This window comes from Anomaloglossus baeobatrachus, chromosome 4 (genome assembly GCF_048569485.1).
Source record: "Anomaloglossus baeobatrachus isolate aAnoBae1 chromosome 4, aAnoBae1.hap1, whole genome shotgun sequence".
Lineage (NCBI taxonomy): Eukaryota > Metazoa > Chordata > Amphibia > Anura > Aromobatidae > Anomaloglossus > Anomaloglossus baeobatrachus.
The window spans coordinates 56,251,968-56,267,116 of record NC_134356.1 but is presented as its reverse complement, the minus strand read 5'-3'; the positions used below and the strand labels follow the sequence as shown (position 1 = coordinate 56,267,116).

The following is a 15,149-nucleotide window of genomic DNA, read 5'->3' as shown; positions in this document are numbered from 1 at the left end:
AGCAAAGCCCCCCCACACCATCACACCTCCTCCTCCATGCTTCACGGTGGGAACCAGCCATGTAGAGTCCATCTGGTCACCTTTTCTACAAAGACACGGTGGTTGGATCCAAAGATCTCAAATTTGGACTCATCAAACCAAAGCACAGATTTCCACTGGTCTAATGTCCATTCCTTGTGTTCATTAGCCCAAACAAGTCTCTTCTGCTTGTTGCTTGTCCTTAGCATTGGCTTCCTAGCAGCTATTTTACCTTGAAGGCCTGCTGCACAAAGTCTCCTTTTAACAGTTGTTCTAGAGATGAGAAGGTGTGTCCAAACTTTTGGTCTGCACTCTGTGTGTGTGTGTGTGTGTGTGTGTGTGTGTGTGTGTGTGTGTGTGTGTGTGTGTGTGTATCTGTATCCTAATTATTTTTCATTTTACTCATCAAAAAGAAGCAGGTATCAAGGCCGAAGACAAAGAGGTATCGGCAAAGAAAACTGGCAAGGTGAGGTCCTTTCTTTTGCTTTTGGCCTTCCCTTATACCTTCAAATCTTTTTAGAACACGAGCTGCAAAATCCGAGCCCTGGTGGGAAGCTCTCCTTATCTCCTTGTTTGCGGAATGTCTCGTCCACGATTTCTTTGCCTGTGTTTTCACTGGTTTGCCCGGTAGCCCATGAGGTAGTGGTGGATACTCTTTAACCCCTTCAGCCCCCTAGCGTTTTCAGTTTTTGTTTTTTCTTCGGTGCTCCATTGGGAGACCCAGACGATTGGGTGTATAGCACTGCCTCCGGAGGCCACACAAAGCATTACACTAAAAAGTGTAAGGCCCCTCCCCTTCTGGCTATACACCCCCAGTGGGATCACTGGCTCACCAGTTTTCTGCTTTGTGCGAAGGAGGTCAGACATCCACGCATAGCTCCACTGTTTAGTCAGCAGTAGCTGCTGACTCTATCGGATGGAAGAAAAGAGGGCCCATATAGGGTCCCCAGCATGCTCCCTTCTCACCCCACTTGCGGTTTGTAAGGTTGAGGTACCCATTGCGGGTACGGAGGCTGGAGCCCACATGCTGCTTTCCTTCCCCATCCCCCTGAGGGGCTCTGTGGAAGTGGGATCTTACCGGCCCCCAAACCCTGAGGCTGGGCTCCATCCACAGACCCAGAGACCCTGCTGGAGGAGCTGAGTACAGTCAGGGACAAGGCCCTGCAACGTTCAGGTACTCTGTGTCCCCGCACAGCAGGCCACGCACACTCCAGGCTTGCTGGGTGTGCTAGTGCGCCGGGGGCATTAGCGCTGCGCGCTCGGGTTAGAGTCACTGCAGCTTAGCTGAGTGATTTTATGTCTTGGGAACTACCGCGCCGGCCGCTCCGGGAGCGGCGGCGCGGCTGGGACTTGTAGTGCGCCGGGGACTCGCGCTGCCCGCGCTTTTACGGCGGCAGCGCTCATAAATCTAGTCCCCGGCTTTTGCGGCCTAGCTCTGCTTCGTTCCCGCCCCCACCCTGTCAATCAGGGAAGGGGAGAGACGCTGTTCTATAGTCAGCGCCGAGGGCTGGAGTCTTATTTACATACTCCAGCCCTCTCACTGGGCACAGTGGGGACGCAAGTTTCCCGCTCTTGGTCTCAACACGCCCAGGGCCCGCCCCTCTCCACAGGACGCCGGCAGCCATTCCTGCATGCAGTCTGGCTGGAGAACGGACATCAGGCTCTGGGGGACTCAGACAAGGGACTCTGGCGACCACACACCCGCGTTTTTGCGGGCGGTAAGCTGCACATAAGTGCTGGCCCCACTAGTGCCACAGTGTTATTTGGTGCATTTTTTCCCTGTACCATATATATTTATATTGCACTGTACAGTCGCTTCTTGGCTTATACCCTACATTGCTCTGAGGAGACAACAACATGTCATCCGCAAAACGCAAGGGTGCCAAGGCACAGGCGGTATGCACTGCTTGTGCCGCATGTGGGGCTAATCTACCGGCAGGTTCCAATGACCCCCATTGTGTGCAATGTTCAATCCCTGTGCCACTTCGGCAGCCAGAGTCTATGGTAGTAGTGGCCCAGGCAGAGACGCCTGTGAACCCTGCCCCGGTGACTGGGACAGAATTTGCAGTTTTTGCTGATAAGATGTCTGTGACTATGACAAAAATCCTGGAGACCTTGCAGTCCAGGCCAGTTACTCAGACCATGGACACTGCTGTGTCTATGCTCCCCGGTCCCCCTCAGTTGGAACTAATCCGTACTTCAAGGGGGTCCCAGGCATCACAGGCTGAAGACTCTGACTCGGATGACAGTCCCAGGCAGCCTAAGCGGGCTCGCTGGGAAAGACCCTCGACGTCATCACACTGGTCAGGGTCTCAGCGAGACGAGGCTCTGTATGAGGAGACAGAGGTGGGTGATCAGGAATCTAATCCTGACACCGCTCTCAATCTAGATACCCCTGATGGTGACGCTATGGTAAATGACCTTATAGCGGCCATCAATAGACTGTTGGATATTTCTCCCCCAGCCCCTTCAGCAGAGGAGGCAGCTGCACAGCAGGAGAAGTTCCATTTCCGGTACCCCAAGCGTAAATTGAGTACTTTTCTGGACCACTCTGACTTCAGAGAATCAGTCCAGAAACATCATGCTTATCCAGACAAGCGTTTCTCCAAACGTCTTAAGGATACACGTTATCCCTTTCCCCCTGACGTGGTCAAACGCTGGACCCAGTGTCCAAAGGTGGACCCCCCAATCTCCAGGCTTGCGGCTAGATCCATAGTTGCAGTGGAAGATGGGGCTTCACTTAAAGATGCCAATGACAGACAGATGGACCTTTGGTTAAAGTCTGTCTATGAAGCTATCGGCGCGTCGTTTGCTCCAGCATTCGCGGCCGTGTGGGCACTCCAAGCTATTTCAGCTGGCCTGGCACAGGTGGACTCTATCATATCTCCAGCAGTGCCGCGAGTAGCGTCCCTAACCTCGCAAATGTCTGCGTTTGCGACTTACGCTATCAACGCTGTCCTGGACTCTACAAGCCGTACCTCAATGGCGTCTGCCAACTCTGTTGTCTTGCGCAGAGCCTTGTGGTTAAAGGAATGGAAAGCGGATTCTGCTTCCAAAAAATGTTTAACCAGCTTGCCACTATCTGGAGACAGACTGTTTGGTGAACAATTGGCTGAAATCATTAAGCAATCCAAGGGTAAGGACTCCTCCTTACCCCAGCCCAGATCAAGCAAACCTCAACAGAGGAAGTGGCAGTCGAGGTTTCGGTCCTTTCGAGGCTCCAGCAAGACCCAATTCTCCTCGTCCAAAGGGACTCAGAAGGAGCAAAGGAGCTCAGATTCCTGGCGGGCTCATTCACGCCCCAAGAAAGCAACCGGAGGAACCGCTTCCAAGGCGGCTGCCTCATGACTTTCGGCCTCATCTCTCCGCATCCTCGGTCGGTGGCAGGCTCTCCCGCTTTTGCGACATTTGGCTGCCACAGGTCAAAGACCGGTGGGTAACAGACATTTTGTCTCACGGGTACAGGATAGAATTCAGTTCTCGTCCTCCGCCTCGGTTCTTCAGAACCTCCCCACATCCCGACCGAGCAGATGCCCTTCTGCAAGCGGTGTGCTCACTAAAAGCAGAAGGAGTGGTGATCCCTGTTCCTCTGCAGGAACAAGGGCAAGGTTTTTACTCCAATCTCTTTGTGGTTCCAAAAAAGGACGGCTCGTTCCGTCCTGTTCTGGACCTAAAACTGCTCAACAAGCATGTGAACGCCAGGCGGTTCCGGATGGAATCCCTCCGCTCAGTCATTGCCTCAATGTCTCAAGGAGATTTCCTTGCATCAATAGACATCAAAGATGCTTATCTCCACGTGCCGATTGCTACAGAGCACCAACGTTTTCTACGTTTCGTGATAGGAGACGACCATCTCCAGTTCGTAGCTCTGCCATTTGGTCTGGCGACAGCCCCACGGGTTTTCACCAAGGTCATGGCGGCAGTGGTAGCAGTCTTGCATTCTCAGGGACATTCGGTGATCCCTTACTTAGACGATCTACTTGTCAAAGCACCCTCTCAAGAGGCATGCCAACACAGCCTGAATGTTGCGCTGGAGACTCTCCAGACTTTCGGGTGGATCATCAACTTTTCAAAGTCCAACCTGGCACCGACTCAATCACTAACGTATCTTGGCATGGAGTTTCATACTCTCCCAGCGATAGTGAAGCTTCCGCTGGACAAGCAGCGGTCACTACAGACAGGGGTGCAGTCTCTCCTTCAGGGTCAGTCGTACCCCTTAAGGCGCCTCATGCACTTCCTTGGGAAGATGGTGGCAGCAATGGAGGCAGTCCCGTTCGCGCAGCTTCATCTGCGCCCACTTCAATGGGACATTCTCCGCCAATGGGACGGGAAGACAACTTCCTTAGACAGGAAAGTCTCCCTTTCTCAGACGGCCAAGGACTCTCTGCAATGGTGGCTTCTTCCCACCTCGTTATCACAGGGAAGATCATTCCTGCCCCCATCCTGGGCAGTGGTCACGACAGACGCGAGTCTGTCAGGGTGGGGAGCAGTTTTTCTCCACCACAGGGCTCAAGGGACGTGGACTCAGCAGGAGTCCACACTTCAGATCAATGTTCTGGAAATCAGGGCAGTGTATCTTGCCCTATTAGCCTTCCAGCAGTGGCTGGAAGGAAAGCAGATCCGAATTCAGTCGGACAACTCCACAGCGGTGGCATACATCAACCACCAAGGAGGGACACGCAGTCCGCAAGCCTTCCAGGAAGTCAGGCGGATTCTGATGTGGGTGGAGGAAAGAGCATCCACCATATCAGCAGTTCACATCCCGGGCGTAGAAAACTGGGAAGCAGACTTCCTCAGTCGCCAGGGCATGGACGCAGGGGAATGGTCCCTTCACCCGGACGTGTTTCAGGAAATCTGCCGCCGCTGGGGAGTGCCGGACGTCGACCTAATGGCGTCTCGACACAACAACAAGGTCCCGGCCTTCATAGCGCGGTCTCGCGATCACAGAGCTCTGGCGGCAGACGCCTTAGTGCAAGATTGGTCGCAGTTCCGGCTCCCTTATGTGTTTCCACCCCTGGCACTCCTGCCCAGAGTGTTACGCAAGATCAGATCCGATTGCGGCCGCGTCATACTCGTCGCCCCAGACTGGCCGAGGAGGGCGTGGTATCCGGATCTGTGGCATCTCACGGTCGACCAACCGTGGGCACTACCCGACCGTCCAGACTTACTGTCCCAAGGGCCGTTTTTCCATCGGAATTCTGCGGCCCTGAACCTGACTGTGTGGTCATTGAGTCCTGGATCCTAGCGTCTTCAGGATTACCCCAAGGGGTCGTGGCCACCATGAGACAGGCTAGGAAGTCCACTTCTGCTAAGATCTACCACAGAACGTGGAAGATTTTCTTATCCTGGTGCTCTGCACAAGGAGTATCCCCCTGGCCATTCGCGTTACCTGTCTTTCTTTCTTTTTCGCTCCTAATTGGGAGACCCAGACAGTGGGTGTATAGCTACTGCCTCTGGAGGCCGCACAAAGAACTACACTTAAAAGTGTAAGGCCCCTCCCCTTCTGGCTATACACCCTCCCGTAGGAGTACGGATTCCTCAGTTTTAGCTTTGTGCGCAGGAGGTCAGACACGCACGCATAGCTCCATTGTTTTTAGTCAGCAGCAGCTGCTGACTATGTCGGATGGAAGAAAAGAGGGCCCATACAGGGCTCCCAGCATGCTCCCTTCTCACCCCACTGTATGTCGGAGGTGTTTGTAAGGTTGAGGTACCCATTGCGGGTACGGCGGCAGGAGCCCACATGCTGATTCCTTCCCCATCCCTTTTTACAGGGCTCTGGGTGAAGTGGGATTTACTGGTCTCCAGGCACTGAGACCGTGCTCCATCTACAGCCCCTGGAGAAGATGCTGGATGGAGCGGAGTACATCAGGGACATGGCCCTGCTTCCTCAAGGTACTCTGTGTCCCCGTGCATTTGGCGCTCACACCGCAGCATGCTGGGTGTTGTAGTGCGCCGGGGACATCAGCGCTACGGCGCTTGTGCCATGGCCTCATTCAGCTTCGCTGAAGCAGGCACACTTCTGGGAATCGGTCGCGCCGGCCGCTGGGACTGCGGCGCGGCTGGCACTTGTGGTGCGCCGGGGACTTCAGCGCGGGCCGCGCTTTTACGGCGGCCGCGCTGATAACTCGAGTCCCCGGCTTTTGCGGCCTGCTTCCGTTCGTTCCCGCCCCCAGACCTGCCAGTCAGGAGAGGGGCGGGACGCTGGTCAGTGCATCAGCGCCGAGGGCTGGAGTCGTTTTTACATACTCCAGCCCTCACAATCGGCACAGAGGGGACACTGTTTCCCGCACTTTTGTTTAGGAACTCCCACGGACCGCCCCTCTCCACAGACGCCGGCAGCCATTCCTGCTGACACGCTGAGCTGCAGAGGGGAGCCGGGGAGACCCAGACAAGGAATTCTGCGCCTCTTACCCGCTATTCAGCGGGCGGTAAGCAGCCCTCAGGGCTCACCCCCTCTTGTGCCAGTAGTATTCTTAGTATTTTGTTTCTACAAATACTTTGTATTGCATAGCGCTGGTCGCCCTTTGGCTATAGACTCTCTCACATTGCAGAGAGCCAGCAGCATGTCGTCCGTAAAACGCAAGGGTGCCAAGGCACAGACATTATATGCTTCCTGCACCGCATGTGGGACTTTTCTACCGGTCGGACCCCCATTGTGTGCAGTGCTCGGCCCCTGCGGCGCTTGCACAGTCGGGACCTCTGCTGGACGTGACCCAGGGTGTACCACCTGTGAATGCTGTCCAGGTGACAGGAACTGAGTTTGCAGCTTTTGCTGACAGAATGTCTCTCACTATGTCACAAATTCTTGACACATTGCGAGCTAGGCCTGTACTTCAGGCCACGGACACTGTGCAATCATTGCCCCCTGGTCCCCCTCAGCTGAGTTACCTCCAAGCTCCGGGACGGGCACATACACCTCAGGGTGAAGACTCTGACTCGGACGATGGCCCCGGGCAGCCTAAGCGGGCTCGCTATGACGGGCCTTCACATTCATCTCAATGGTCAGGATCCCAGCGAGATGAATCTATGGGTGATGAGGCGGACGTAACTGATCAGGATTCTGATCCTGGGACCGCTCTCAATCTAGATACACCAGATGGTGACGCCATAGTTAATGATCTTATATTTAACATCAATAAGATGTTAAATATTTCCCCACCAGCTCCTCTTGTAGAGGAGTCAGCTTCGCAGCACGAGAGAATCCATTTCAGATACCCTAAGCGTACATTAAGCACTTTTCTGGACCACGCTGACTTTAGAGACGCAATCCAGAAACCCCACGCTTATCCTGAAAGGCGTTTTTCTAAACGGCTTAAAGATACACGCTATCCTTTTCCCCCTGAGGTGGTCAAGGGTTGGACCCAGTGTCCAAAAGTGGATCCTCCAATTTCCAGGCTTGCAGCTAGATCCTTGGTTGCAGTTGAAGATGGAGCGGCACTTAAAGATGCCACTGACAGGCAGATGGAGCTCTGGCTGAAATCCATCTATGAAGCGATTGGAGCGTCATTAGCGCCATCTTTTGCGGCCGTATGGGCACTCCAAGCTATCTCAGCCGGGCTTGCGCAAGTCGACTCAGTCACACGTGCATTTGCCCCGCAGGTAGCACCATTGACCTCGCAAATGGCGGCATTCGCGTCGTACGCGATTAATGCTGTTCTTGACGCTACAAGCCGCACGGCAGTGGCGTCAGCCAACTCCGTTGTTTTGCGTAGGGCCCTGTGGTTGAGACATTGGAAAGCAGATTCTCATTCCAAGAAGTGCTTAACCAATTTGCCTTTTTCTCGTGACCGATTGTTTGGAGAGCGTTTGGATGAAATCATCAAACACTCCAAGGGTAAGGACTCATCCTTACCGCAACACAGACAAAACAAACCCCAACAGAGGAAGGGTCAGTCTGGTTATCGGTCCTTTCGAGGACCGGGCAGGTCCCAATTCGCCTCGTCAAAAAAGACTCAAAAAGACCAGAGACGCTCAGATTCTTGGAGGTCTCAGTCACGCCCAAAAAGGACAGCCGGAGGAACCGTTGCCAAGACGGCGTCCTCCTGACTTGCAGTCTCCGATTCCCACACCCGCGGTCGGTGGGAGGCTTTCCCACTTTGGCGACATTTGGCTGTCACGCGTCAAAGACCGTTGGGTGAGGGATATTCTGTCTCACGGGTACAGGATAGAGTTCAGTTCTCGTCCGCCAACTCGTTTCTTCAGAACTTCTCCACCACCAGACCGAGCCGATGCTCTGTTGCAGGCGGTGGCCGCTCTAAAGGCGGAAGGAGTGGTGACCTCCGTCCCTCTTCAGGAACAAGGTCACGGTTTTTACTCCAATCTGTTTGTGGTCCCAAAAAAGGACGGATCGTATCGACCCGTCCTGGATCTAAAGTTGCTCAACAGACACGTAAAAGTCAGGAGGTTCCGGATGGAATCCCTACGCTCCGTCATAGCCTCAATGTCTCAAGGAGATTTTCTAGCATCAATAGATATCAAAGATGCGTATCTCCACGTGCCGATTGCACCAGAGCATCAGCGTTTCCTACGCTTCGTCATACACGACGAACACCTGCAGTTCGTAGCGTTACCTTTCGGTCTGGCAACAGCCCCCCGGGTCTTCACCAAAGTCATGGCAGCAGTAGTAGCTGTTCTGCACTCGCAGGGTCACTCGGTCATCCCGTATCTAGACGACCTGCTTATAAAGGCACCCTCTCAAGAGGCATGCCAGCACAGTCTGAAGGTGGCACTAGACACTCTCCAGAGTTTCGGGTGGATTATCAACTTTCCAAAGTCTCATCTAACCCCGACCCAATCTCTGACTTATCTTGGCATGGAGTTTCATACTCTCTCAGCGATAGTGAAGCTTCCACTGGACAAGCAGTGCTCGCTACGGACGGGAGTGCAATCTCTCCTTCAGAGCCAGTCGCACTCACTGAGGCGCCTCATGCATTTCCTAGGAAAGATGGTAGCAGCAATGGAGGCAGTCCCGTTCGCGCAGTTTCATCTGCGCCCTCTACAATGGGACATTCTACGCCAATGGGAGGGGAAATCGACGTCCCTCGACAGGACTGTCTCCCTCTCTCAGACTGCCAAGGACTCTCTGCGTTGGTGGCTTCTCCCCACCTCATTGTCACAGGGAAAGTCGTTCCTTCCCCCGTCCTGGGCAGTGGTCACGACGGATGCGAGCCTATCAGGGTGGGGAGCGGTGTTTCTCCACCACAGGGCTCAGGGGACGTGGACTCAGGAAGAGTCCACCCTGCAGATCAATGTTCTGGAAATCAGAGCAATCTATCTTGCCCTGCGAGCCTTCCAACAATGGCTGGAAAGCAAGCAGATTCGGATCCAGTCGGACAATTCCACGGCGGTGGCGTACATCAACCACCAAGGGGGAACACGCAGTCGCCAAGCTTTTCAAGAAGTCCAGCGGATTTTGACGTGGGTGGAAAGCAGAGCGTCCACCATATCCGCAGTTCACATCCCAGGCGTGGAAAACTGGGAAGCAGACTTTCTCAGTCGCCAGGGCATGGACGCAGGAGAATGGTCCCTTCACCCGGACGTGTTTCAGCAGATCTGTTGCCGCTGGGGGACGCCGGACGTCGATCTGATGGCGTCACGGCACAACAACAAGGTCCCAGTTTTCATGGCACGGTCTCACGATCACCGAGCACTGGCGGCAGACGCCTTGGTTCAGGATTGGTCGCAATTCCGACTCCCCTATGTGTTCCCACCTCTAGCATTGTTACCCAGAGTTCTCCGGAAAATCAAGTCCGACTGCCATCGAGCCATACTCGTCGCTCCAGATTGGCCAAGAAGGTCGTGGTACCCGGATCTGTGGCATCTCACGGTAGGCCAACCGTGGACACTACCAGACCGTCCAGATTTGCTGTCTCAAGGGCCGTTTTTCCATCTGAATTCTGCGGCCCTGAACCTGACTGTGTGGCCATTGAGTCCTGGATCCTAGCGGCCTCAGGTTTATCTCATGAAGTTGTTGCCACAATGAGACAGGCTAGAAAACCATCCTCAGCTAAGATCTATCACAGGACGTGGAAGATATTCTTAGCGTGGTGCTTGGCTCAAGGGTTTTCTCCCTGGCCATTTGCATTGCCAATTTTTCTTTCCTTCCTGCAGTCTGGGTTGGAAAAAGGTTTGTCGCTTAGCTCTCTTAAGGGTCAAGTCTCCGCGCTATCCGTATTCTTTCAGAAGCGCTTGGCACGGCTTTCTAAAGTACGCACGTTTCTCCAAGGAGTTTGTCATATCGTTCCTCCTTACAGACGGCCATTGGAACCCTGGGATCTGAACAAGGTTCTCATTGCTCTCCAGAAGCCGCCTTTCGAGCCTTTGAAAGAGGTTCACCTTTCTCGGCTTTCACAAAAGGTAGTTTTTCTTGTGGCGGTCACGTCTCTTCGAAGAGTGTCCGAGTTAGCGGCGTTATCTTGCAAATCTCCCTTCCTGGTGTTTCACCAAGACAAGGTAGTACTGCGTCCAATTCCAGAGTTTTCTCCCAAGGTGGTTTCTTCCTTTCATCTCAATCAGGATATCACTTTGCCATCTTTGTGTCCGCATCCAGTTCACCAATTTGAAAAGGGTTTACATCTGTTGGACCTGGTGAGAGCACTCAGGATTTACATTTCTCGCACGGCGTCTCTACGCCGTTCTGATGCGCTCTTTGTCCTAGTCGCTGGTCAGCATAAGGGATCGCAAGCTTCCAAATCCACCCTGGCGCGGTGGATCAAGGAACCAATTCTTCACACATACCGTTCTGCTGGGCTTCCGATTCCATCTGGACTGAAGGCCCATTCTGCCAGAGCCGTGGGTGCGTCCTGGGCATTGCGGCATCAGGCTACGGCTCAGCAAGTGTGCCAGGCGGCTACCTGGTCGAGTCTGCACACGTTTACCAAACACTATCAAGTGCATACCTACGCTTCGGCAGATGCCAGCCTAGGTAGACAGGTCCTTCAGGCGGCGGTGGCCCACCTGTAGGAAGAGGCTGTCTGACAGCCCATTCATGTGGTATCTTTTTACCCACCCAGGGACTGCTTTTGGACGTCCCACTGTCTGGGTCTCCCAATTAGGAGCGAAAAAGAAGGGAATTTTGTTTACTTACCGTAAATTCCTTTTCTTCTAGCTCCAATTGGGAGACCCAGCACCCGCCCTATTTGTTCTTAGGGTTTCGTTTTTCGGGTGCACATGTTGTTCATGTTGTTTCTTAAGTTCTCCGATCTTGTTATCGGATTGAATTTGTTTTTGAAACTGTTATTGGCTTTCCTCCTTCTTGCTTTGGTACTAAAACTGAGGAATCCGTACTCCTACGGGAGGGTGTATAGCCAGAAGGGGAGGGGCCTTACACTTTTAAGTGTAGTTCTTTGTGCGGCCTCCAGAGGCAGTAGCTATACACCCACTGTCTGGGTCTCCCAATTGGAGCTAGAAGAAAAGGAATTTACGGTAAGTAAGCCCCTGAGGGATGTGTCACTCTCTCGACTCTCACAGAAAGTGGCATTTCTGGTAGCGGTCACGTCTCTTCGGAGAGTGTCTGAACTAGCAGCGCTGTCATGCAAAGCTCCTTTCCTGGTGTTCCACCAGGACAAGGTAGTGCTGCGCCCCATTCAGGAGTTTCTCCCTAAGGTGGTATCCTCTTTTCACCTTAATCAGGATATCTCCTTGCCTTCCTTTTATCCGCATGCAGTTCATCGGTATGAAAAGGATCTACATTTGTTGGATCTGGTGAGAGCACTCAGAATCTACATTTCCCGCACGGCGCCCCTGCGCCGCTCGGATGCACTCTTTGTCCTTGTCGCTGGTAAGCGCAAAGGGTCGCAGGCTTCAAAAGCCACCCTGGCTCGATGGATCAAAGAACCAATTCTTGAAGCCTACCGTTCTGCTGGGCTTCCGGTTCCATCAGGGCTGAAGGCCCATTCTACCAGAGCCGTGGGTGCGTCCTGGGCATTACGACACCAGGCTACGGCTCAACAGGTGTGCCAGGCAGCTACCTGGTCGAGTCTGCACACTTTCACCAAACATTATCAGGTGCATACCTATGCTTCGGCGGACGCCAGCCTAGGTAGAAGAGTCCTGCAGGCGGCAGTTGCCTCACCGTAGGGGAGGGCTGTCTTTGCAGCTCTAACATGAGGTATTTCTTTACCCACCCAGGGACAGCTTTTGGACGTCCCAATCGTCTGGGTCTCCCAATGGAGCGCCGAAGAAGGGAATTTTGTTACTTACCGTAAATTCCTTTTCTTCTAGCTCCTATTGGGAGACCCAGCACCCGCCCTGTTGTCCTTCGGGATTTTTGGTTGTTTTTCGGGTACACATGTTGTTCATGTTGAACGGTTTTCAGTTCTCCGACGTTACTTCGGAGTGAATTTGTTTAAACCAGTTATCGGCTTTCCTCCTTCTTGCTTTTGCACTAAAACTGGTGAGCCAGTGATCCCACTGGGGGTGTATAGCCAGAAGGGGAGGGGCCTTACACTTTTTAGTGTAATGCTTTGTGTGGCCTCCGGAGGCAGTGCTATACACCCAATCGTCTGGGTCTCCCAATAGGAGCTAGAAGAAAAGGAATTTACGGTAAGTAACAAAATTCCCTTCTTTTCTCCCCTTCTTCCGAGAGCCGTAACTTTATTTCTTTTTCGCTCCTAATTGGGAGACCCAGACAATTGGGTGTATAGCTATTGCCTCCGGAGGCCACACAAAGTATTACACTTAAAAGTGTAAGGCCCCTCCCCTTCTGGCTATACACCCCCAGTGGGATCACTGGCTCACCAGTTTTGTGCTTTGTGCGAAGGAGGCAACACATCCACGCATAGCTCCACTGTTTAGTCAGCAGCAGCTGCTGACTATGTCGGATGGAAGAAAAGAGGGCCCATACAGGGTCCCCAGCATGCTCCCTTCTCACCCCACTTCATGTCGGAGGTGTTTGTTAAGGTTGAGGTACCCATTGCGGGTACGGAGGCTGGAGCCCACATGCTGCTTCCTTCCCCATCCCTTTTTACAGGGCTCTGGGTGAAGTGGGATTCTATCGGTCTCCAGGCACTGAGACCGTGCTCCATCCACAGCCCCTGGTATCTGCTGGACATGGAGCGGAGTATCTTCAGGGACATGGCCCTGCTACATGGAGGTACTCTGTGTCCCTGTGGGGACCGCGCAGACACACGGCAGCACTGCTGGGTGTGTTAGTGCGCCAGGGACAGCGGCGCTGTCCGCACTAGTGCCATCGCACACCACAGCGTTGCTGGGTGTGTTAGTGTATTGGGTGACTACTGCGCTAACCGCCGCTGCCACTTTTATTTAAGGCGCCGCTGGGATTTGTGGTGCGCCGGGGACTTCCGCGCCGGCCAGCACTGATATGCCGGCCGCGCTTATTAACTCGAGTCCCCGGCTTCTGGGCCTAGTCTCCCTTCGTTACCGCCCACAGGCCTGACAGTCATGGTAGGGGCGTGACGCTGCATAGCACAGCAGCGCTGAGAGCTGGAGTATGTTTTGCATACTCCACCCCTCTCACTGTGTGCACTGTGAAACCGGATTCCCGCACTTTCTCAGGCACGCCCACGGCTTCCTTCTCTACAAGGACGCCGGCAGCCATTAGTGTCAGTTTCTGTACGATACAGAGACAAGTGTGGAAGACCCTGGCATTCTGATAGTCACACAATCGCTGCAACAGGCGTTAAGCAGCACCTGTGGTGCTAACCCCACTAGTGCAGAAGTGCACTTATAGATATGCTTGTACTATATACATTGCACTGTTTGGTCGCACGTTGTATATACCCTCCTGGATTGTGCGGAGGAGTTATCAGCATATTCTCTGTGTAAAACAAAGGTGCAGAACCACATGTTTTTCTATGCAGCCGGTACAGCATGTACGGCTATACGGCCGGCAGGTTACATAGACCCCCATTATGTCTAACTCAGCCGGAGTCTCTGCTAATGGCCAGAGGATGAGGACGGTGTCTGCAGTATTTACTGACAGATTTTCTGAGACTATGGCTATGATACTAGAAGCCTAGCAGTCCGGACATGTCTCTCACAACATGGGCACTGTTGAATCATTGATCCATGGCCCCCCTCAGTGTGAACAACTAACAGCTCCGGGAATGTCACACGCATCCCAGAGTCACGGCTCTGCACAGACGTCAGTCCCAGACAGCCTAAGCGGGCTCACTATGAGCGGCCCTCGGTTTCATCAGGGTCCTAGCAGAAGGACTCTCTGTGTAATGAGGCGGAAGTAGCGGCTCAGGATTCTGATCCTGAGACCGCTCTCAATCTGGATACACCTAATGGTGACGCCATAGTGAATAATCTTATAGCGTCCATCAATAGAATGTTGGTTATTTCTCACCCAGCTCCTCCAGTGGAGGAGTCAGCTTCACGTATTTTTCTGGACCACTCTGCCTTCAGAGACGCAGTCCAGGAACACCACACTTATCCAGATATGCGCTTCTCCAAACGGCTTAGGATACACGTTATCCCTGCCCCCTGACGTGGTCAAGGACTGGACCCAGTGTCCCAAGCGGCATCCTCCAATCTCCAGGCTTGTAGCTAGATCCATAGTTGCAGTGGGAGATGGAGCTGCACTTAAAGATGCCACTGACAGACAGATGGATCTCTGGTCTAAATCCATCTATGAGACTGTCGGCGCACCGTTGGCCCCAGCATTCTCACCCTTGGGGCACTCCAAGCTATTTCAGCTTGTCTTACACAGATTGACACGGTTACACGTACATCTGTGCCGCAGGTGGCATCCTTAACCTCTCAAATGTCTGCATTTGTTTCTTACGCGATTCAGGTTGCCCTAGACTCTGCGAACCGTACGGCAGTAGCCTACGCTGCTCCGTGTTTTTAAACAGAGCCTGGTCTGCTCGTTAAGTGAATGGAAGGCAGATTCTGCTTCCAAAAAAGGTTGCTTAACCAGTTGCCTTTTTCTGCTGACCGACTGTTTGGTGAGCGTTTGGATGTAACCATTAAACAGTCCAGGGGTAAGGATTTATCCTTTCCTCAGCCCGGACACAACAAACCCCAACAGAGCAGGAGGCTGTCGTGGTTTCGGTCTTTTCGAGGCTCGGGCAGGTCCCATTTTTCCTCGTCCAATGTGGACTCAAAAGGATCAGAGGAGCTCAGATTCTTGGCGGGCTCAGTCACGCCCAAAAAAGAGACAGTCT

The 15,149-nt window shown here is 53.3% G+C and overlaps 1 protein-coding gene across 8 annotated transcripts in view; it reads left to right on the top strand.

The window, feature by feature from the left end:
- TCOF1 (treacle ribosome biogenesis factor 1) overlaps positions 1-15,149 on the top strand; it is a 311,423-nt gene that overhangs the window by 39,771 nt on the left and 256,503 nt on the right. For all 8 annotated transcript variants that reach the window (XM_075344358.1, XM_075344353.1, XM_075344354.1 and 5 more), the window contains exon 4: positions 432-484. In XM_075344358.1, coding sequence (XP_075200473.1) covers positions 432-484 — 53 coding nt within the window. The remainder of the gene's footprint in view (positions 1-431; positions 485-15,149) is intronic.